Genomic DNA, 23,191 nt, shown 5'->3' with positions numbered 1-23,191 from the left:
AAATGATTTTTAAAGGAATTAAACAACTGGATGTGTGAAAACAAAGAATCTGAGAATATTCTAGTGAAATAAATGTATTTTTCAGCTTAAGCAAGACACTGGGTGAATAAATCTAAAATGAAAAAACCACCCAGAGATCAGCAGTGAGTCATGCATGCAGTGTGACTGATCAAAACCAAGTTGTTTCCAAACCAGTGTGCAGGCTTGATGCCTTCATGAATCAAGTCTGTGTGGCACCAGGCCATCTCGAATACATGTTGATGAGGTATTTATAAGCCCTTCACCATCCCAGCACAAAGCCCACACATGAGCCACAAGATCATCACCTACACATCTGCAAAACACACAGCATGGTGAATAGCACTTTTCTTGTTCAGTAGCCGGTGGCAGGGCACTGTGAGCAGACAGAGATACAGGGACACAGAGAAACAGAGGCACTTCCCCTCACTCAGCTGATAACCTTCCGTGCATTCCTGGGGACAGGATTGTCATAAAATGCACCATGGGTTGATCCTCCTCCTAGGAAAGGAACGGTAGGTCTGTCCTCAGGTTGGAGCAAGGGTGGCCGGAGGATCTCAGAAGAGCTGTTTCAGCACAACCAATAGAAATGTCTGCCACCGTGACCACGAGAGACAGGTCTCCTGCCATCCCGGTAGGCACTTGGGCTCCTGACAAAAGCTGGGCTCAGTAAAGGCTTGAGTAGAAGGCACAGACCTGAGGGATGCCCCAGCAAGAGACAGGAGGTAGGGCCTGGTTTATACTGCTCTGGGTGTATCCCAGCCTCATCCGAATACGAAATCAGAAATTTGCAAAACAGCAGAGCTGGGATGGATCATCTACTCCAGACTCCTCACCTTACAGTTTAAAGGGTGGCAGCCCTGGGAGGCAAAGCAACGTGCTAAAGGCAGAGCGTGGAAGTGGCGGCGCCAGATGAAAAGCACCATGGCAACCCCCGTTCAAGGCCGCTGACACTGAGGACGGGGCCAAGGTTTCCAACGAGGAGAATGAGACAGTGTAAATACTTTGTTCCCCCCAAAACCCCAAATGTTTACTAAGGCACAAAAACTCACCTTAACTAGCTCTCTTCTGAGGGGGCTCTCTTCTGTCTCCGTCTTTCTGTCTGTCTCCATTTCTCTCTCTCAGACACAAACACATACAATTTTGTGAAAGGGGACTTCCTGCCATACAAAGACAGACTTCACATCTTCAGAGAAATACTTGACAAAGCACATTTCCAATTCAAGTCTTTGTGTGAGGTCTGGGCAACTGGCTTATTTTCTAGAACAATAGGTGGTTCCAAAATCAGGAGATCATCTTCCCCAAAGGAAGAGTTCTGGTCCGTGTTGATGAAGCTGGGGGTGTCACATTTCATGAGCCCGTTCGGCTCCTCCTCTGGCCACCTGCTGCATCTGATGGCTTCCTGGAGCCGAACATCACTGTCAAGGGCTATGGTTGGGATACCAGCTTTGGCCTTGTCCAAGCGGTCCACTTCATTGACGTAGCAGTGAAAGAGGGACCTAGATTCGTCATTGTGCTGCCAGAGAACCCCTTGGGCACCAGCGGTCTTCCAAAGTCCGACACAAAGCTGTTCAGTCTGAATCTCTTCTCGGGAGACTCCGCATTGCAATAAAGAAAACCAAAATAAAAGATCGCTCACACTCTAGCTCGGTGACCTGAAGACTTATAGTTTTTGATATCTGCTGAGAGCAAATCCCTGCACAGAGCATGCTGACAAGCACTGGAAGTGAGAGACATCACTTTCGAACACATACAATTACACCCAAGGCAAAAGTCTCGTGAGGGCCCTTGGACCATCCTGAAAAGACATCGCTCCCTGAGAATCCTCAATACTGGTGCATCGCACACCAGTGTTTCTCAGTGGGACACTCAGATCATCTTCATCAGAATTAGTTAAAGTGCTTCTTAAAATGCAGAATTCTGGGGTGCACACCCTCAGAGTCTCCAGAAGTAGGGACCGGCAGTCTGTATTTTCATAGCCACCAAGATCACTAAACATGCTCAGGTTTAGCACCGCGGTCTACATCGGGTCACCTGAGCATCGACAATGCTGTCTCATGGGGTGGGGGGGGTGCCATATGTGTCAGTGTGCTGTCCTACCCACGTGTCTCCCCTGATTCTGAGAACTGACAGTGCAGTCCCATTGGGCAAGAAATACCACCATTTCACAATGCATACGCAGGGCGCCTGACTGACAGATACAATCAGTGCTAGGAAAGGGGACAAAACTCAGGTTCCTCATCGCTTGTTTCACTTACTGTGGGACAAATGATCAATTCAAGGGTAATAAATCAGTGTATGAGTGAATAACATGACTCTCGTTTGTCCCACGAGTGCCTGGAAGAGCGAGCCTGGGCACACTGAGAATCATAACAGCCCATCTACTTAATTGTCATCCTCCCCAGATTTATGTAAAGGTTACTTCCACCCAGGCAGTGACCCCTGAAGGGCAAGAATGATGTCTGAACACACTCTCAAATCCAGAACAGAACCTGACAACAATTAGGCTCTGGGGTCTGTGTTTAGCGAGTGTGGAATCTCAGTGATGCCAGCTCTTAGACCTTGCCTTCCCATCCCACCCCTCACGATATGGCCCTTATGACCAGCTCTCCCGGGGCTGGGGCCACGGAACCCATTTACAGGACTGGAAGAATCTGATCATGTAAACCATCCCCCAGATTATCATCAAGAGTCACCTGCATTTCAGGGATCAGTAATCCCAGAAGCTTTGCAGTTCAGGCAGGTGAGGGATTTTTATATCAGCTCTGTCTTCTACTGTGACTGCCTGGGTGACATCAGACAAGGAATTCTCAAAAGCCTGAGCTTTTCCTTTCAGGAATAATCTAAATAACAAATCTCGTTGACCACTCAACAAGTGTGATGTGAAGATCAATGATTTACACAGGAGTACAACATTCACTAGGTCATGGATTTAGAATCAGAGAAAAATCATTTGAGAAAGATTGACAGAATGTAGCTTTAATGCAAATTTAATTATTCTTACCTTTCAGTAAATCATCTTCTTCCCCAACTTATCACTTCACCCAAGTTTAAAAGATGTTTGAGAACAGGGATGAGTGTGCCAGCAATCTGGGACCCAATAACCTAAAATGTCACCTAGGAAAAAGAGGGGAGTAACACATTTGTAAAAAGCATGGTGAGGATGGCGGGGCCATCCCCCAACTCCAGACTAAGAAGCTCTAAGCAATAGATTTCCTGCCTGCCTGGGGCATCAGCTGATGTGAAAACCCACCCAGAAACCTCACTGTCCAGCAGCTCCTCCGTAACACAGGCTACACTTTCTCAGAATTAAGAATTGGGGCCAGTAACCACTTTGCTGAAGAATAAAGACAAAGAAGAAGAAGAGAGTTCTGCCCCTCCCCAGGGGAGAGCCCAGACCTTGGGCTGCATGCACTGAGCCTACCTCCCAGGAGAAGGATAAACTGGAGAAGGGCGTCCTGCGAAACTGGGACAGCAAATGTTGAGGTGGGAACAAATTGACCGGCTGGCCAGGGACAGCCCCCTCCGTCGCTGCCTTGGCGGCTGCCTCCGCCCCCTCAGCACATCCTGCCCACTTCCGGTGGTTAAGCTGTCAGGGAAACAGTGCTTTGCGACCTGGGGCAACAGAGGCTGCCCCCAGGCCAAGCTGCGGGGGAAATGGGATCTAAACCACCAGCTCCCAAGCGGCAAGCTCCATACCCCCGCCAACAACCCGCCGCCCCCGCAGCCTACAGCACCCCCGGGGCAATATGTCCTGGAGAAGGGTGACCCGGGAATGAGGGGCAGCAGAGGCCACCCCCACGTCAGGCCTCCAGAGAGATGGGAGCTTATCCTCCAGCCCGCCAGGGGCAGAACCCCCTCCTCTCCAACCCCTGATGTCACCGCGCCCACCTCCCAGGAGCAACCTGACCGGGTGTGGGGTTTCAGGCTAATCTTGGGCGGGAGAGGCCGTCCCCAGGCCAGGTCAGGGGAGAGGAGAAGAAGTGGCCCCATTAGGCGGGGCAGCCGGCCGTCGCAGCTGCCTCTGCCCCTCGACAGCATCGCGCCCGCCTCCCAGGAGCAAGCTGACCTGGAGACGGGCATCCGGCTTCTTGGGCAGCAGAGTACGCCCCCAGGTTTGGCCGTGGGGAAGAGGAGAGCAAATTGACAGGCTCCGCGCTGCAGGTCCTCTACCCCTGCCGTCGCCTCCCCCACACTTTAAAGGCACTTCCCAGGGCGCCCCTCCCCCAGCAGGCTAAATGGGACAGGTGTGTCTGGTGATCTGAGGCAGGAGAGGCCACTCCCACACCAGGCCATCGGGGAGACGGGAGCCAATCCACCAGCTCCCCAAGGCAGCCCCCTACCCCCACAGCAGCCACCGCTCCTGAGCCCTGACCTAACGGTGGCCGCCTCTAGGGAGCAGGCTGACCTGGAGATGGACGTCCGGCGAACTAGGGACAACAGGGACCGCCCCCAGGGCAAAAAATGGGGAGAAATGGGAGCAAATGGACCGGCTCCATGGGAAAACCTGCCGCTGCTGCCACCACCCCCAACGTAACACGCCCGCCTCCTGGGGCCAGGCTGACTAGGATACACGTGTCTCTTAACCCAGGGCAAGAGACACCTCCCCCAGGACAAGCCGCGGGGAAGATGGGAGCAAATGTGCCCGCTCCCCCGCTGCAGGCCCCCGACCCCCGCCACCCGTGCACCCTGACTACCCTGCCTCCCGCCCCCAGCAGGCAAAGTGGGAAAGGGTTGTCCCGGGACCTGGCGCAGCAGAGGCCGCCTGCAGGCCACGCGGCACAGACATGGGAGCTAATCCTCAAGCTCCCCCGGGGCAGCCTCCCTATCCCCGCAGCCACCACCTTCCCAGCCCCCTGACTGCACCGCACCCATCTCCCAGGAGTAAGCTCACCTGGAGTCAGAACTCAGGCAAATCTCTGGCGGCAGAGGTCGCCCCCAGGCCAGGCCGCGGGGGAGAGAAGAAATGGAGCAGCTCCCTGGAACGGACCCCAACCCCAGCCGCCGCCGCCGCCGCCGCCGCCGCCTCCCAGGACCAAGCTCACCTGGAGACCGGCGTCCCGCCTCTACAGCAGCAGAAGCCGCCCCTGGCTCCGCCGCGGGGGAGAGCGGAGCGAATTGACAGGCTTCTGTGCGGCAGCCCCCCTATCCCCGTGGGCCCTGCACCTTAACGACACCGCCTCCACTCCCCACTCAGCTTGCTGAGTGGGACAGGTGTGTGCAGCGACCTGGGGCAGCAGAGGCCGCTCCCAGGCCCGGCAGCCGGGAGAAGGCAGCTATTCCAACAGTTCGCCAGGGGCAGCCCCGCTCCGCCCCCTTGCCGCTGCCACCGCCCCCTGACCTAACCGCCCCACCACCCAGGAGCAAGCTTACCTGGAGTCCAACATCTGGCGAATCTCCGGCGGCCAACGCCCCCCCAGGCCAGGCTGCAGGGAAGAGAAGAAATCGACCGGCTTGCCCGGGCAGCCTCCCACCCACCGCCGCCGCCGCCGCCGCCGCCGCCCCCTCCGCCACCCCAGACCATTGCACTAATCTCCCGGGGTCAGGCTGACTGCGAGGATGTGCACTTGCCTTCTGACCCTGGCCATGTGCCTGAGCACCTTCCTGCACCCCTACACTCCCTGTACCTCTGCACCCCTGCCACTCTCTGCCCTTCCGCACTGCCTGCACCCCCGCATCCCCTGAACTGCCTGCACCCTCCACAGCCCCTGCACCCCTGCCACCACTTACACCTTTGCACTGCGTACACTCCTGCACCCCTGCTTGTCCCACACACCACCTCTTGGGCCTGTGGCAGAGTCTCTGCTGTTAGACCAATGCACAGGAACTCACATCTTTGCCAGTATATGATGCATCAGTGGACGTCTGGGGTTGGCTGCAGGAAGGTACATGTTCCCGGTCACTAGCCTGGGCCACTAGGGTGATCTCTGTGAGGTCACCCAGGACGGGCTCAGAGATGCTGTTCTCTGGGAAGAGAGGAGTTGAAACCGGTCTTGAGGGCAGAGCTGTGCTCACCAGGTCGTCCACGCTTCATGTTTTACACAGGGTTTCGGAGAAGTGAAATTGATCCGGCCAAGAAAGACCGGCCTGCTGTGCTCCCACCTCAGTCCTGGGCTCTGAGGCAGACCGACTGGCTCCCACCATCAGGACACAGTTTGGGCACCTGAATGGTCCCTTGGAGGCATCCTATCACTTCTCAGGAAGAAGTCTGGCTGCTTCCACCCTATGGCCCTCCCTCCCACTGTGCTGGCCTCAGGAAGGTTCCTTATTTGGGGAAGAAGGCAGCCCACCCCCTACCCCACCCCTCACCTTTCTCTAACCCAGGCTGGTGCTTTCTCTGCCCTTCAGAGTCTGGAAAGCCATTTCTCTTCAGGTATGTCCCTTCTGAGATGGACTTGCTTCCACTCAATTCTAGGCGAGGATGCACCATGGAATGCACTGGCTAAGAGAACCAAAATAAATAGTTTCTTCTGTGAGGTTTTCTGTTTATCTACTGGGGCTGGGCTGTGTGTAGTTTGCTACAGCTATTCGTGCGAGAGGCTAAAGCCACCCGTGTGTCCTTGTTTTCATCTCCCCGCTGCCTTTGGGTTTTCCCTAGACACTCCTGAGACATTTACTTCTTTTAATTTTATTCCTGTTATTACACAGGGGCCCTACTGACATGGAGGTAAGGTGTTGGGGGAGCGGGACAGAGCAGGGCATCTGTAGTCCTGTGATTAGTTCTCATTGAGCCTGTGCCCTGAGCTGTGACCTCCACAAGTGTGTCTCTTTCCCCCACCCCAATTTGGGTGACACAGAAGGTATTTCCCTTCCCCCAGGTAGGTTAGGCTCTGGTAAAATAATTTCTCATAAAAAAAAAAAAAAAACACAACCCCCCACAATGGAAGAGAATGTTCTGGGTGTATTTCAATAGAGCTATTTTTTCCTTTCCTGGCAGGAACCATGAGGAGTTTTCCTATGATCTTCACTCTGAGAACAGGATACGGTCCTGGAGGTAAAATGCATGAAAAAGAGCAGGGGGCCCCTCTGACTGGCCCCCTGGAGTTGTCACACTCGGACTTCCCCACGCTGAGCCTCCAGCTGGCCTCAGGGACCTGTTAAATCTGCCTGCCCCCGGGGTTCTTACAAAAGCGGGTTCTGCCCTGGGAGCTGTGACTCTCCAAGCCTGCCCGGCTGCCTCTCTGTGTTGGGAGCAGCTTTCCCCCTCAGTTTTCTTGTGGATCTAAGAAGAGCAGTGGTTTTGCAGCTCCCTCAGCTCTGGTGTTGTTTTCAGGACAGAAGGAGCAACTTCTGAGCTCCACACGAGCTGGACCAGAGGCTGGAAGCCTCCCCTCCTCTGCCTCCATGCAGACAATCAGTGGCTGTGGTTCTGGCCGAGTTTCTGAAGATGTGGATTTAAACACACACATCCCAGCCCCCACAGGAGCACACAGTCCCATAAATCCCTACAACTTCCACTGGTAACTACGGAACTGATGAGGACACGGGTTTCGGGGCTGCAGAGGCCTGACTGCATGACTTTCTCCGTGGCCTATTAATGTGGTTGTTATGGGCCTTGTCTGAAGTGGCTTGCTTACCGCACCTGGTACATGGGAAATATAAAATAAGTACTAGAACCTCCACTTTTTCTCCCTCTTGGGCCTTCCAACCTAAAAAATAATACGTGAACTCAGACGGCCTAGTCACCACAATGAGGTCCGACCAGCCCGGCTCTCCTGAGTGATGGACACTGACTTGCGCATTAACTTGGAACAGTAGGGGAACCGCCTTCCTCTAACTGGGCCTCTCCCCACACCAGGCACGCCCTCAGCTGAGAAGGGGCCAACTCCCCCATTGAGGTGTGTGCTGGTGGCTTCAGTGTGAGCTGGCCCTGCCGGGACATGAACCTGCAGTGAGGTGGAGTGTCAGGAGGAGGGGGGGTCCCTGCTGGGGCAGCAGGGGGCCCGGTAGCACCCTGCGCAGCCTGGTGCCTGGGGCTCCCCAACATCTCCTACGGCCCCCGGGTCGGCTCTGGTCTGGGCCACTCCATGCACCCTCCCAGTATCTTTTCATTAAGTCCCTTTTTTGCTTTTATCAGCCAGAGGTGGCTTCTGTTGCTTGTTCAGTGAAACAGTGCATCAGGAAAGCAGACTATTTCTAAGATCAGTAAAATACGAACTTTGGTCAGCTCGCCGGGCAGACCGTGCAGCACGAATTCCCGCACAGGGCTGTGCAAATGCCTTACGTGAAGGGTCCTCATCATCTGTCTTCAGAGATACAGAAGCTCGTGGTTCAGGTAAAACCTCAGGGAGGGATTGAGGAATCCAAAGCTGGTTGGTTTCAAAGACTAACCGGTCAGACCAGACCCCTGAGCTGTGGTCAGAAGCCTGGCTCAATGTCACGCAGACTCAGCATCCTAAGTGTCCGGTGGGGCCGGTGCTGTTTCCTTTACAGGCTCTCGTTGGGGAGTCACTGTAGCCCCTTACACTCAGCAGGGAATCCAGCCCTCTTAGCCCCCACCCTGAGTGTTCCATGACACAAATCTCGGGAGTGTTTAATTTTCATCTTTGTTTAGGAGGATGAAGGTGGGGCAAGAGGAGAGATAAATTCACACTTAGTGACACCAAGTCACAGCCAGTACCTCCTCCTCGGAGAGCTATGTGCTCCCACAGTGGTGGCTGGGGGGCTGGGCAGAGCCCCTCCTCTGGTCACAGAGGGACTCACTCCTCTGACTGCAACTGATGGGTCGGACAACCAATCCAGAGGGGACAGAGCATCTTTCCCGGGAATTTGGAACTGACACACAGAAATTAATTTCACTCATCTGGGGATTGGGAGGAGGGTGGGAATCAAATGAAACCAGAGCAGGAGAGAAAGTTACAAGTGAATGAGAGAGAGACAGAGAGACTGAACTTGTGAGAGTAAATAGTGTGAAGGAAGGATTACAATCAGGGCACAGAGGAATTCCAGCTCCTGGCAGTCTAGTGTGTCCCAGCCCATCAACAAACCTGCGGGATGGTTAACATCATTCCAGTTTTGCAGATTAGGAAACAGGCTGAAAGAGACGGGGGTTGGCTTTGGGTGCACAGTTAATTTAATTGCCACTGGACCCCTCACTTCCCACTGCCTGAAGGCACCATGATCCTCACAGGGACCCTGCAGTGCTGACAGCCTAGCACCCTGATCAAAGGGACCCTGCGGGAGTGGGAACCTCTCTGAGTTTGGAGAGTTCCCTGCACCGAGATTCCATGCATCAGCCGGCTCCCGCTCACCCCAGGTTAACGTCTCCCCAGCTGTGTAGTCCCCCGACCCGCTTCCCTCCCTGCCAGGCACCCCCGTTCTTACCACCGAGTGTACTGCAGGAATTCAGGCACAGGGATGCCCAAAGAAACACGAGCCCACCGGCTGTACAAACAGCAGACTCCCAGCCCCACCTGGGCTCCATGGGGATAGTAGGTGTCCTCACCTTTCATGTACCTAAGGCAATCTGTTTCTTCAGCTGGAGGCTATAGAGAAAAATAAAAGGTCCAAAACATTGTTCAGTGAGGAATTCCTCCAAGGACCTGACTTCAGAGTCTACAAACAGTTGTGCTGGCCGCTCTTACCCCCGGACTTTGGGTGAGGTGGATTATTGATCAGCACAATCGCCGGTGGCCCAGCTCCTGGGCTTGGCTGCCCAGAGGGGGCTGGGGGAATGGGTAAGGCCAGGGCACTCAGGAAGAGCACAGAGGACCTGACATCTCGCCTCCGCAGTTGTAAACCCTTCCCCAAATCTCAAGGCATCGGACAGAGTGCAGCCACCACAATTATGAGATGTTCCCATCTCTTCACTCACTCCTGTTGGTTCACTTACGTGCTGAGCATCCACTGGGTCACAGGACATGACACACAGGATGGCCGATGGGACAGGCTTGGTACTTCCCCCTGGATCCTGTTCAATCTGATGGAAGGATGATCACTCATAAACGGTTTCTCAAAAGGATACATAGACAGGAGACAAACTGCAGAGTGAATCAAATTTTAAAATATAAATGAAGATCCCCCAGTCTCCCCGCCTAAGGTTAACAGCATAAAGAAAATAGATCTTGCCTTTGATCACCAAGGAAGTGGTCACCCTCTCTCAGGAGGAAAGGAGAGTTAATCTTTGAGCAGGACACAGAAGTGCTCCATCGAATTGGACCAGGACCTCTGCATTCATTCAGCAAATCTGTATAAGCTCCTACTACTTATGGGAATCTAGTAACTATACCCATTCCCAAGGCTCTTGGGCTTTATTAGTCAACAAAATAGACACGACTCCCCATCACTGGGGGCTCAGAGTTTTAGCAGAGAAAACAGGCAACATGATGGGGGTAGCAAGAGCTTGGGGAAAAATAAGAGCGATATGAGCAAACTCAGGTGATGGTGGTGGGGTGGGAGGCAGGCAGGAGGGAATAAGGCAATCCTGGCAGATCTCAAGGAGTAATGAACTTGAAGCAGAACAGATCCGGAGGAAGAAGGAAGAGCCGGAGCCAGAGGCCCCCAGAGTGATGGGGAGAGTGTGGGCGGAGAGCAGAGCAGGCCGTGTCCTCGAAGACTTTGGGACGACTTTGGCTCCTAATGGAATGGTGACCCTTTTAGTGAGTTTTGATGGGATGGGTGATGTCCAATTTATGCTTTTGTTTTGGGTTTTCTTGGGAGGAGGTTAATTTATTTATTTTAGTGAAGGTGCTGTAGTTTGAACCCAGGATCTCATGCATGCTAAGCATGCACTGTATCACTGAGCTACACCCACCCCCTCAATGTATGCTTTTATAGGCTCCCTCTGACTCTGTGTGGATGAGATTGTAGAAAAGCAAAGATGGAAGAAGTAGGCTAATTGGTGTCCAACAAGGGGTTGAAGGTGGCTCCTAGGAGGGTGGGGAACAGGGAGTACATGGTTAATGAATTCAGAGTAGCCAGAATTTTCTAACAAGCTGGATTTGCTGTCTGTGTGTGTGTAAGAGAAAGAGAGAGAGAGAACATGGTTCCAACATCTGGACCTGGAAAATGGGATGGATGTCCTCTCCATCCACAGGGGATGGGACAAGATGGGGCTGAGCAGGTGGAAAGGGGCTGGAATCAGCTCAGTTCTTCAATGTCATGATTAAGGAGTCTATTAGATATTGCCACAGAAATGCCTAATAGGTAGAGGAGTCTGGGGTTTATTTTCTTTCTTTTTAACATTAAAAAATATAATTTAAATGTATTAATTTTATTATGTGAGTGGATTTGGAATTTCATTTCATGCCAAGGTATATGTTATAATAGCCAAATGGAAAATATATCAGAAAAGGGGAGAAATGAGGGCTTTCACATAAACTGACTGTCCATAACGTAGGTAAAATTTCAATGAAACAGTCTTCAGTGCAAAAACCTCATCTTGGTGTTACATAAAATTAAATGAAAAAGGACTATGTTGATGTATCATTATTTCATGTTACATAGTAGCCCCAAACAAACACACTGTTTAACTATGAGGCTTGTAGAAATACTATTCACTTTATTGACATAAATACAGAAATGCAGAAAGGTTCTAAGGTAGAATAAGCATCTTAGTGGAAATAATAGAGATCTGAGCATTTCACATGATATGTATGGACTGATTCAAAATTTGGAAAAGTAATTTACACAGTAGAACATATGTATGAATGTGAAAGCAAGATGAATGAAAGAAAAAGAATATGAGTATCAGGGAGAGAGTTCCAAATGGAAAAGCCCAATCAGGGAGTTTTGGACAAATCGAGAAATTGATGGCATGTCAATTTCCAAGTCTGGTTGCTTCCACCAAAAGTATAGCAGTGAGATAGAGGAGAGACCCAGGACCCAACTCCGAGGCACATTCGCAGTAAATATTTGGAAAAAAGAGGAGACGTTGGCAAAAGACCAGCCAGTGGATCGAAAGCAGAGCGATGGGCTGGAGGCCAAGTGAAGCAGGAACACGGGGGAGGAGAAATGGAAGAGCTGGGTCAAATGCTGCCAAAGGGCCACGCATGATGAAGACTAAAAACTGACCACTATATTTAGCAACGTGGGGTCACTGATGGCCTTGACAGAGCAGTTTCCATAGAGCGAGGGATCAGGGGAAAAGCCAGAGTGGGTGCAAAAGGGAATGGCTCAAGAGAATATGCAGACAGTGAGTTTAAACGACTCATTAAAGATTTGCTGCAAAGACATGGGGTGGCAATTGGTGGGGGCCAATTAGAGTCAAGGAGTGCTGTTTGTTTCTTTTAAGAGGATGGACTTTTATATACTGATAGGAGCCAACTAGCAGGAGAACAAAATAGATGAGGTAGTGACAGAGAGGATGGATGTGGGAGTGACAGCCCGGAGAAGATTGTATGGATGGGCCCCCTGGTGACTTTTGGATGATCTGGCTTTCGATGTCACCTGTAATAAGAGGTGGGGCAGCGAGAGTGAGGTCACAGACATCAGAAGGCGAGCGGATGTGCTGGGAGTTGCTGGTGAAAGTTCTCTTCTGTTGGCTTCAGTTTGCTTGGTCAAAGTAGAAAAGTAAACTTACCAGCTGAGGGACGAGAAGGAAGAGTTACTGGAGTCATGAGCAGAAGATACAAAAGAGCCTTCAGGGACAATGGGACAGTGAAAAGAGCAGAGGGAGACGGGGGGAGTGTGCTCCCAGAAAGTTACGTTTTATCTTTGAGGTCCCCAAGTGTTGGATGTGTGATTGCCCTTCCTGCTGTCTACGAAATAAAAATTGAGTATGGTTCAGGGAAAATGCTATTTTATTCTAAGAGGCTGCCTGTTTCTCAGGAACGGTCATCTTAAACTGCAAACACTACAAAAATGTTGAAAAGAAGAACTTGTGTACCCAATGACCCACTATTTTCTATAAATTTGGTTGCTATTTAGTTCCCCTATCAATACCACAGAACCGATACTGCCTAGGATGGAGATACATCGATGCTTAAATGGAAATGAAATCTGTATCTTTTTCCTAAACTCCATGGCTTCCTTAACATCCCATTCCCCTTGGAATTTAGGGGTGTCCGGTATAAGAAATAAGAAACAGTTTGAGAAAATCCCGGCTCAGAATTACACAGCACAACCTCAGCTCAGAAGTATACAGCCATAAAAATGTTTAGAAGCAAAACTCCATAACTACTCTTAAAGAATTTTGCAAACCTGGGCCTGCCCAGATGTTTCCAAACTGGAAAGGTACTCCAATCAGTTGACCGGTACGGGAACCAGAGGCTGGTCAGCCTTTTCTGTAAAAGCCAGAGAGTAAATATTTTCAGTTTTGCAGATCATTTTGTTGTAACCATGCAGGTCTGCAATAAGAAAGCGAAGAGCACTGGGAGACACGAAACAAATGGGCATGCCCACACCCTCCCTTCCACTCAGGGCAGCTTCTCTGTGGTGGGGAGCTTTGCCACAATGACTTGTTTCTTTGTTTCCATTGGTTTCTTTGTTTCCACCTTACTGCTCAAACTCAGAACTTCAAGTGAGCCTGGTCCTTCAGCATCCATGCAGAAAGAAGGCTGAGCGGGGGTGGGGATCCCACCTGACAGAGAAGAGAGATGGCTTGTCACCATGACATGAGACAATCACACCTTCCGGGGTGAAAGGGAACAAAGATAAGGGAGGGGCACAGCAGTGGGACCCCTGGGTCACCTGCCAGGCTTGCTCTCCCTCCACGGCCACCCTGGGGGCCTGGGTGGTGTTGGAACTCAGCTACAGTGATTAGGCTGAGGGGACTCAGGATAAAGGACCCTCCGTCTCCACACCGGGTTCCAAACGCAGCCTCTCTAAGTCTACACTCTGAATTTCTGGAACTCAGCTGGAAGAATACATGATCAGGCCAGACCCAGAGCCCAAGCCAAACACGACAAGGGTCACGTGGGGTTGTAACCCGGTGCTCAGCGGTCGGGGTCTCCTTGCAAATCTGCAGAAATCCCTGTTCTGCCTCATTCCTGGGAGAAACCCCACATCTCTTCCTGCTCTGTCTGTTCTTCTCTTGAGGCTATTGTCCTGGAGGGATGCAGTGTCCTTGAACCTGGCCCTCCAAACGTACATAAGCAGCCTGTTCTATAAAACAAATTATGCACTTTTTCACATTTGCCAGTTTTTTGATTCCAGAAAGGCCGCGGGACTCTTTCTCACTGTCTCCTGTGCCCCCACCACTTGGTGGCCCTCTCCTCATGGAAACACGATTTCCCACAACTGCACCCTGCCTCCCAGCTTGTCAGAGGGGAGTGACCCACAAAGACACAGGTGTTTGTGAGGATCCTGTCCCCCAGCAGAAAGCCTACTCCTGGAGCCACGGACAGGGATCTGGCCTCCTGAGACGCTCAGCTCTAATTGAAAGCCTAAACTGGGGACCCCGAACATTGCTGACTGACTTTCTGAGTCACCTGGGCTGGAAGGGCCTGATTTTTCTTTCCAAGAATGGATGTAGCGCAGCCTCCATTTTCAGGGCTGACATTCATGACGTATCTAGTTCCCCCAAATGCACCCCAGGAAGGAAAGGCCCTTCCATCCCACTGGTTAGAAACCCAGCCCAGGGGAGTTCCGAAGCACTGCATTGCTGTCAGGTCCAGCATCCCTGCAGAGTGGCCCCTGCCCCTGAATGAGCCCCTTCCCTGGGCCTTCCCTGCCTCGACATGACCACACCCCAGGTGGTGCTGGGGAAGGCAGGGAGTGCAGTGAGGGGAGGGGGGAAGCAGAGCCCCTTGCTCTGGAGTGAGGAGACCACAGAGAAAGGCACACACCACCCCGACCCTATGCCCCAAACTCTTAGCCCCGCCAACACAGGGGCCGCTCTGCGCCCTCTCACCGTGGCTCTCCTGTGAGACTGCACCCAACCCGACATCTGGCACCCAAGCCCTACCTCCCCTCTTATGACAGATCCCGTCTTCTTGGAAACTGCCTAGCAGCGCGTATTCAAGGCCGGCAGTGGGCCTGGCGGATCTGAACTTCAGGTGCCCGACCTGGCCAGCCGTGCGTGCCTGGGCTCAGTCCTCTATCTTGCCCACCGATAGCCTGGGTCCACGTCCGGTGCAAGCGGAGGCCACGGAGCCCAGGCTGATCCCCACACACGGACAGGTGAGGGTGCCCCCGCCCCGCTGCCCCGCTGCCCCGCCCACTGGTGGCAGCAACGCCCCAGCCTCCGGCCGGCGCCACCTGCAGGTCAGGACTTCCGCGCGGCCCTGCCCTCCCCGGCCCCGCCCAGCTGTCCCATAAGCCTCCCCCCACCCCCGTCCTGGCTGCGCCCTGGCTCCCATTGGCTCCGCAAGTTCTGCCCTCGCACAACTAGACTCGGGAGGACGCACGACGCAAGCGCTAGGGGAGGGCCCCGCGGAGTTGCCATGGTTACAGGCGCCACGCTCTGCGCGGGCCGGCGTGCGCTTCTGGGGCGGGTAGCGGGCTCCGGAAGTGTGCAGCTGCCCGGGACCATGGCGGTGCTTGCTGCTGGGGATGGCGGCTTGCTCGGCCGGGCGACTAGTTCTGGCCTGGTCAGTCGGCGGCCGACATCCTGTCTGGGGCGGCGTCCCACAGACGGTAAACGTACGTCCGCGCCGTCGGCGGGGCCGGCGGACATGAACCGGGGTGGGATCGGGGTTGGGGCGGTGGCCGGGGAGGGCTGTGGTGCCGGGGAGCGTGTTGGGGCGGGGCGGGGCAGGGCTTGGGCACAGCCTCAAGCTTTCCTCCCCCTCAGGCCCTGGGGCTGGGGCCGCGAGTCTGGGTCGCCCTTGGTGGCCGCGGCCTCCCAGAACCCCCCGGGAAGGGCAGGCGGAGGACCCATCTTAGATGAAGCGGGGCCTTACCCGGGTTTTGAAGAGCCCCAGAATCAGATGTTGGAATGGGGTGGCTTATCAGCCTTGTTTATCTGCAGGGAAATTTCAGTTCCATCCAGATGTTGGTTCCTTCAGTCAACCTCAGGAAAAAGACACAAGGGTCAGTGCCGATAAGCAGTTATCTAGGGCTTGACTCAAAATAAACTATGCGGGGTGTAGGGATGGTAGATGGGACCCTCCCTCTTGAAGTTAGCAGTCTTCTGGGATTAGAGGCCCCAGTTGAGGATTACATCCTCATCTGCAGTAATGGAGCTTGTGAGAAACACACAGAGAAGGGAGGGGTGTGGTGGCGGTAACTCATTACAGAATCCAGGACCCTTGCCTGGCTCTTGTGTAGAAGAGTCTCGCCTTGGATAGGGCAACAGTTATCAAAGTGTATCCAAGGCCCCTGAGGTGCAAGAACATTTTCATAGAAACGCCGGGATGTCACCTGCCTTTTGCACACTCTTGCTCTCCCGAGTTCCTGCGGGGTTTTCCAGGGAAAACCTGGCCTGCGATATCACAAAACAGGGAATGCAGAGGCAGATAGGAGAATTCAGCTCTCACCAGTCCAAAAGAGATTTGCAGAAATTAAAATCACTGCTATTCTTCTCACTAATGATTTTTCTTTTGAAAAATAGAATTATATTTTGTTTAAGAGTATTAATGGTAACATACAGTAGATTGTTAATATTTTTAAGTGAATTCATACACTTTTTCTAACTTCTTATTTAACTTCTAACACAGGAAATAGTGATAGATTAAACTCACATAAATAGCAGCCTTTTGGAGTTCTCAGTAATTGTTAAGAGTGTATAGGGTTCTGTAGAACAAGAAGTTTGAGAGCCCCTGGAGAACGGGTGCTCAGATGCTAGTCGGGTGCTTAGTGGTGTTAGACGGATGCCAAGATGTCTTCCGCAACTGCTCCCGGACTTGAAGTAATTGGCCACATGGAGATGGGTGGGCAGTGCCTCCACTTTACAAACCAGAAGCTGCTGAATGTGTCTGGAGTCTAGGCCATGGGCTGTGCAGGGATTCCCGTTGTATCTGTTCTATCTAAGCCGGGATTCCTGTGCAGAGGCCTGGCCCTGAAGACCCGCTCTCCTTTGCTCCCAGCCAGGTACCTTCTGTGTGACTTCAACCCTCCAGAGGGCTTCAACCTCCGTAGGAACGTCTGCATCCACATTGCCTTCCTCCTGAAGACCCTGCTGAAGATGGAGGAGACGGTACTGGTGCTATTCCCTTGGGGCCACCTCTACCACTGGCAGAGCCCCGATCCCTGGTCCGACTCCTTTGACCTCCCAAGTCTCAACAGAAACATCCCTGACATTGAGTACGAGCAGTTCATTGCAGGTGAGGTGGTGGTCATTTAACTGGGGCCAGGTGGTCTTTGTTCTGGTTCCGATCTGAACATCGGGCCATCTTACTTTGGGCTTGTCGGTCTGCTTAGGGGCCCTGCTCATGTTTCCTACACTGCAGGTGAATTTGGTTTTTCCATAGTTTTTTCGGGAAGTCAATTTGAAGTGTATGAGCTCTATGTCCCCTCCCCTCTGAAAACCCTGGCCTCCTGGTGAGATGCAGCGGTGACAAGGAGGCCACTGCCACAGAGGCCCTTGTCCCAGAAAGAGTCGCTCGCTGTGCAGTCAGGGCTGTTCTTACCTGTAGGAAAACACGATGTGTGTGTAGCATGGGCCACGTGCTGGAGATGATATGTAACTGCCCATCCAGTAAAATTTGGCCCTGCTCAAGCTACCCATTTTAAATTTTGTAAGAGGGAAGAGTTCAAGATTTTCTTTGAATAAAGGTATTTAGAGCTTATCAATTTTTTTTAAATTGAAATGTGTTTGATTTACAATGTTTTGCTAGTTTCAGTTATACAGCTGTTTTGTTAGTTTCAGGTATGCAGCATAGTGATTCAGTTGTACATATACATAGTCTATTCTTTTTCAGGTTCTTTTCCATTATAGGTTGCAAGATACTGAATATTCTTCCCTGTGTTCTACAGTGAATCCTTGTCGTTTGTCTGTTTTACATATAGTAATTTGTATCTGTTAATCCCGAACTCCTAAGTTTGTTTTATAAGTCTGTGAGTCTGTTTTTTGTTTTATAGATAAGTCCATTTGTATCATTTTTTTAAAAATTCCACATATAAATGATATCATATGATACTTGTCTTTGTCTAACTTATTTCACTTAGTGAGATAATCTCCAGTTCCATCCATGTTGCTGTAAATGGCCTTATTTCCTTCTTTGTTATGACTGGGTAATATTCTGTTATATCTAAATACCGCATCTTTATCCAGTCATCTGTCAGTGAATGTTTAGGTTGCTTCTATGTCTTGGCCATTGTAAACAGTGCTCCTGTGAAAATTGGGGTGCAGGTATCTTTTGGAATGAAGGTTCCCTCTGGATATATGCCCAGGAGTGGGATTGCTGGATTAGGTGATAAGCCTTTTTTTTTTTTTTTTTTTTTTTTTTTTTGTCTTTTGAGGAATCTCCATACTGTTTTCCACAGTGGCTGCAACAAACTACATTCCCACCAACAATGTAGGAGGGTTTCCTTTTCTCCACAGCCTCTCCGGCATTTATGGTTTGTGGACTTTTGAATGATGGCCATTCTGACTGGTGTGAGATGATAACATTGTAGTTTTGAGTTGCATTTCTCTGATAATTGAACGATATTAAGCATTTTTTATATGCCTATTGGCCATCTGTGTGTCTTCATTGGAGAATTGCTTGTTTAGTTGTTCTGCCCATTTTTGGATTTGGTTGTTTATTTTTTTCTTATTAAGTTGTATGGACTATTTATATAGTCTAGAAATTAAGCCATGGTCAGTCTCATCTTTTGCAAATATTTTCTCCCATTCCATAGGTTGTCTTTTAGTTTTACTTATGGTTTCTATTGCTGTGCAAAAGTTTATAAGTTTAATTAGGTCTCATTTATTTATTTTGGCTTTTATTTCTGTTGCTTGGGTTGCTTAGATTGCCCTACGAAAACATTGCTGAGATGTATGTCAAATAATGTTTTGCCTATGTTTTCTTGTGAGAAGTTTATAGTGTCGTGTGTAATATTTAAGTCTTTAAGCCATTTTGAGTTTGTTTCTTTTTGGTTTTTTTGCGACTCTATTGTATGCTTTTGACTTGTGGTTACCTTATTCTTCAAATATATCAGCCCATTACTATATCTATTTCCTTTAGACTGATAATCACGTAGGCTCCAACACATCCTAAGAATAACGAAGAAAAAAAAGAAAGAAAAAAATCTACATTTTCTTGCTCCCCTCTCCCATTCCCAACTTTTTTTATTTTGATGTCCTTTTTCATTTTTACATCTTTATGTTTATTCTCTTGCAACTCGTTATTGCATTTCCAACTATGGTTTTCCTGTTTCTATAACATCCTGCTTCCTTTCTGTTTAGAATAGAACTTTTAATGTCTCTGTTAGGTTCAATATTGCTGAGTTCTCTCACCTCCCCCTCCCCCCTCCCCCCCAGGCCTCTGAATCCTCAGTCCAGGGAAGCTAAACCATTCTAGCCTTCATCGGTTCTGGGAAAGCAATCTTCAGAGTGGGAAAAGACATTGAAAAATAATATTCTGTGAGTTGCATTCTACCCTTGCCCAGAGATGAGAAACATCTGAAGGTGGAGGAAAACAGTTGGAGGTGGGGAACACAAAGTCTTTTCTCCTTTTGCTACTGAAGAAATGATTGCTTTTGTAATTAGTGATGATGCCCTTTAAATTGGTGAGATCGAGATTCCACAGCTTCAGCGCCTGTGAATAACCAGCTGGGAGAAAGCTCTCTAGGGCCCCTGCAGTGGGAAAGGCAGCCCCTCTGAGCACCTGTTGTTCTGTATTCTTCCTGCCTCCACACGGGTTCCCTAGGCACCGTGCAGGACGATGCAGTTACCCAAGGTGGAGGACGGGGAGACCCCTGCTGTGTGGCGAGCCACAGAAGCCCACACTTGAAGGACAAAATGTAGAGTAGTGGGGCGGTCATAGGAACAGGGGATGGTTGAGACCCAGGATGGTGTCCTGGAGTCCAGCAGCCAAGGCTGGTGGGGCAGATGGGGCCCTGGGGCATGGGCAGTCCTTGAGGGATCTGAAGCAAAGATAGGAACCAAGAGACTGGATTCGTGTGGGGGTACGGCACCCCTTGGAGGCTGCGGGGCAGCTCAGTGGGCCCAGGGGGAGCGGGCACTTCCCCAAAGCTGGGTTGACAGGTCACAACCAACTCACTGGGGACCGAGAGGCACTGAGTCATTTTTAACTTTTTGTCCCTCTTCCTGGAAAAGAAACTGCTGCCTGTTAAATAGCCTGTGTCGTTAGTGAGAATTAAAGACATGAAGCAAGATTGCCTCAAAAGTCATCCATTGTTTAGGTGTTAATAAGGGTCAAATGAAAACTTGAATAGATGAAATGAAGCATTCATCAGAGGATTTGAAACTCCTTTAAAATAAAAATTCTTGCTGCCTTTGTTCTTCATTTCAGGGTTCACTTGGTGATAATAATCATAACCAAAGCAACAGCAAACCCTTACAGAACTCTGTCCTGCTGTTCCAGGAACGCTGTGTTCATGACAACCCAATGAGTTGGCACCACTATGAGTTCCACTTTAAAGGTAAGGACATTCATTAATCACACGGCTAATAAATGGCAGAGCTGGGACTTGAACCCGAGCTCTCTGGCCCCAGAGACCCCTCTCAGCCCCTTCACTGCAGCTCATCACTTGGCATGCCCGACACAGGCCAGCATTTACGAGCAGCGTGACCTTGGCCAAGGCTGCTTCACTGCTTGGTCTCTGATTCCTCATCTGTAGAATGGGGGTGTGGGCAGTGAACTCTGTGAGCTCAGTGGTCACTTCCTCCAGCTCTGCAATTCTACTGCTTTGAGTTAGTATAGTAAGTATCCGAGCCCCTACATGGCCCACACATGGGCTGGCGCTTTTCTAGGCCCTGGGTTACGGAGCAAAGTAAGATCCGCCTGCTCCTCCGAGGAGCCTGTGTCCCTCCACGGCAAACAGCTGCGAGGCCCAGGCTCCCTCGCTGGCGGTCGGGGGCTGGGCAGGAAAGTCTGATAAGAGAAGATGGAGGCAGAGCCCCTCCGGGAACAGTGGTGGCCACACAGCTCTCAGGAGCGAGAGCCTCTGTCCAGGCTGCTGAGAGGGGGATCCTCATGAGGCCAGTAGTCCCCCCAACCTAAGCCCTCAGGACAAAGATCCAGCCATCCCTGCACTGTCACCATAGAGCCAGTCCATCCTCATCACTGTGCCTCTGTGCTCCTTTGTCCTGGGGCCTCTCTTCCCCCTACACCCAGAAGACTCTTCTCCCTCTCTTCTCTGAGTGCCCCCTCACTTCACCCGTGGTCCCTGCTTCCTGGGCCACCATCACTGGAGTTGACGCTTTGCACCTTCACAACCCCCGTTTGATCAGGTGCCTGGGTTGGCCTCCTTGTGCTCACTTTCCACCTTCAGATGATTGCTCCTCCCCTCGTGGGAGCACATGGAAAACCCAGATCCTTTCCTAGCAGTGCCTGCCACCCTGGCCTCCCTGCTCATCTGCCTCAGTCAGGAGCACCTGGACCACCAGCTCTGTATTGCCTCGCCTCCTACCATCAAGACGTCAAAGTTCATTCTCCTTCCACCACCCAGTATGGTCATTGTAGGGTCTTCTTCTCTGTCAGCCTGAGCCAGCCACCCCCCATTCACCCTACCCCCGGGCTCATACCCGGGCGTGTCTCCACCCCAGGTCCAGCCTCTCTCCTTTAAGTGCCCACCTCTAGCCGTCCAGCTTCTTCTCCACCAGCCTCCCTGGCCCTCCTTCACCCTCACTGGGGCATCATGTGCTGACTCCTCTGCTTTCCTGCCTGTCCACGTTCCTCTTACTTCCACTTCCCCACCTTCCAGCTCTGCATCCACAGTCAGCACTCTCTTTATGACAGACAAAACCCCCTTGAGCCTTGACCTTTTCAGTTCCTCACCAGGCCGACTTCCATCTCGGTTCACCCAGCTCTACTTGTTCTGAGCCTGCAGGCAGCAGGCTCTCCCAGCACAGATTTCCAAGACTACAAATCAATGCCCACCATGTTGCCGCTGCCAGGCAATCCTCCAGGATTTCTCTAGTGAGCACATTTCCCCACTTATCACTCAGTGGTGTCAACATTCTCTGCTCTCTGCACACCTCTAACCTTCCCTCTGTCTCTTCCCTGACTCCCAGCAGATGGCCTTGCCTCCTGCTTCAGAGAGAATGACATGTCACTGGAAAGGAACTCGCTCACCTGCAGCAAACCTGCTCACCTCACCTTTTATCTGTCCCTCTCCCACCTGGACTCTAGCTGTAGTTGTTCTTAATTCAGTGAGTTTAGTTGACATATATATACACAGTTAAAAGCATAGCACACTATCGGCTACCTTCTAGGGGTTACTTTTTCAATTTAACATGGAGTGTGCGATTCATCCACTTCATTGCATGTACCTGCAGTTCATTTGTTTTAACTGATCTTAAATGTTGTGTGTGTGAAAGTAACACAAGGCAAGGGTAAGCCAGGATTCAGGATGCTGGTTACTTCCTGTGAGAAAAGGCCAAGAGCAGGATAGGGAAAGAGGACACAGTATGTCACTGTCAATATTCCTGTTATGATGCTGGGTGATAGGTTCATAACTGTGTCTTATAATATTAATTTTAATACATAAATACCTCTGACAGGCACCTAAGATGAGAATGTGTCATGAACCAAGACATACAATGGGTAATATTACATCATTATTGTTATGTAATCTTGTTATATTATATATTAATCATAATCTTACATTATTTGTTATGGGTTATATATTATATAGATGCATGAATTATATATTATGTGTATAAACACCTACATATGTATTATATACTATCTGCTAATAAATAAACAGAAGATAATATGCTAGTATATCTTCTATTATATATTATTTAATAAATAATAACATACTCTATCCTGTTATATGACATGGAACATAATCTTTAATAAAATAAGAAATCTGTCAATATATATTGGTAATTAGTAAAATTTAAAAAAACAGCCCGCAGCTTTTAACGCCGACACCGCTCCAGCTGTCACTGTGATTTCTCTTCCCTTTCATGGCCGAGGCCCTCACAGTGCTGTCCGTTCCCCCTTTCATCTCCTTATCCTGAACCTTCTTCCTCCTCCCATCCCATGCTGCCTTCTGCCCCGTGGCCCCTCTAGTCACCAGCGGCCTCTGGGGCACTGACCTGCGGGCACGGTCTCAGGCCCCAGCTCACCTGCCTGTCCGCCGCCTCTGCCACCGCTGGTGGGGGCGGGGCGGGGGTCAGAGTGCACCCCTTGTCCTGGAAGAGAACACAGCACAGACTGTGACCAGCAGCAGGTGT

General features: G+C 50.9%; 2 protein-coding genes across 31 annotated transcripts in view; one reads left to right on the top strand and one right to left on the bottom strand.

Moving 5' to 3' along the window:
- Positions 1–15,202, bottom strand: part of LOC135320849 (uncharacterized) — a 79,030-nt gene extending 63,828 nt beyond the window's left edge. The window contains exons 1-13 of one of the 19 annotated variants that reach the window (XM_064483961.1): positions 14,964–15,202; positions 13,452–13,537; positions 13,159–13,241; positions 12,406–12,541; positions 9,851–9,937; positions 9,343–9,503; positions 9,006–9,052; positions 6,328–6,456; positions 5,851–5,984; positions 5,392–5,444; positions 3,443–3,607; positions 3,023–3,135; positions 1,232–1,614 (exon numbers count right to left, since the gene is read on the bottom strand). In XM_064483961.1, coding sequence (XP_064340031.1) covers positions 3,132–3,135; positions 3,443–3,607; positions 5,392–5,444; positions 5,851–5,984; positions 6,328–6,456; positions 9,006–9,052; positions 9,343–9,503; positions 9,851–9,937; positions 12,406–12,447 — 822 coding nt within the window. In that variant the 5' untranslated portion in view covers positions 12,448–12,541; positions 13,159–13,241; positions 13,452–13,537; positions 14,964–15,202 and the 3' untranslated portion in view covers positions 1,232–1,614; positions 3,023–3,131. Of the gene's footprint in view, positions 1–58; positions 585–1,070; positions 1,615–3,022; positions 3,136–3,442; positions 4,393–4,918; positions 5,106–5,391; positions 5,445–5,850; positions 5,985–6,327; positions 6,461–9,005; positions 9,053–9,342; positions 9,504–9,850; positions 9,938–10,086; positions 10,383–12,405; positions 13,781–14,863; positions 14,915–14,963 lie in introns of those variants that run through there. The other 18 variants (XM_064483962.1, XM_064483969.1, XM_064483959.1 and 15 more) reach the window with 18 other exon arrangements.
- Positions 15,203–15,288: 86 nt separating this feature from the next.
- On the top strand, positions 15,289–22,832 carry LOC135320850 (GDP-fucose protein O-fucosyltransferase 2-like). 12 transcript variants are annotated; one of them, XM_064483987.1, is made up of 5 exons: positions 15,289–15,540; positions 16,926–17,162; positions 19,304–19,405; positions 20,298–20,427; positions 21,336–22,832. In XM_064483987.1, the coding sequence occupies exons 1-3, from the start codon at positions 15,342–15,344 to the stop codon at positions 19,309–19,311; spliced, it is 444 nt and encodes a 147-aa protein (XP_064340057.1). In that variant the 5' UTR covers positions 15,289–15,341; the 3' UTR covers positions 19,312–19,405; positions 20,298–20,427; positions 21,336–22,832. The 12 variants fall into 12 exon arrangements, 11 of the variants coding, with proteins under 11 accessions (XP_064340057.1, XP_064340056.1, XP_064340055.1 ...); XM_064483986.1 differs by having other exon boundaries at positions 19,304–19,470; XR_010380197.1 differs by having other exon boundaries at positions 15,290–15,540; positions 16,930–17,162; positions 19,304–19,470.
- The last annotated feature ends 359 nt before the right edge of the window (positions 22,833–23,191 follow it).

Source organism: Camelus dromedarius, unplaced genomic scaffold (assembly GCF_036321535.1).
Source record: "Camelus dromedarius isolate mCamDro1 unplaced genomic scaffold, mCamDro1.pat HAP1_SCAFFOLD_185, whole genome shotgun sequence".
NCBI classification, from domain to species: domain Eukaryota; kingdom Metazoa; phylum Chordata; class Mammalia; order Artiodactyla; family Camelidae; genus Camelus; species Camelus dromedarius.
This window is presented reverse-complemented; position numbering and strand designations above follow the sequence as displayed.

Excerpts from the sequence above, each read along its gene's own strand:
- LOC135320850 (XM_064483977.1), top strand. The coding sequence starts at position 15,342 with ATGGTTACAGGCGCCACGCTCTGCGCGGGCCGGCGTGCGCTTCTGGGG. Across the intron at positions 15,541-16,925 it reads GCGTCCCACAGACGGTAAAC|CCAGGTACCTTCTGTGTGAC; the intron begins GTACGTCCGCGC and ends CTTTGCTCCCAG.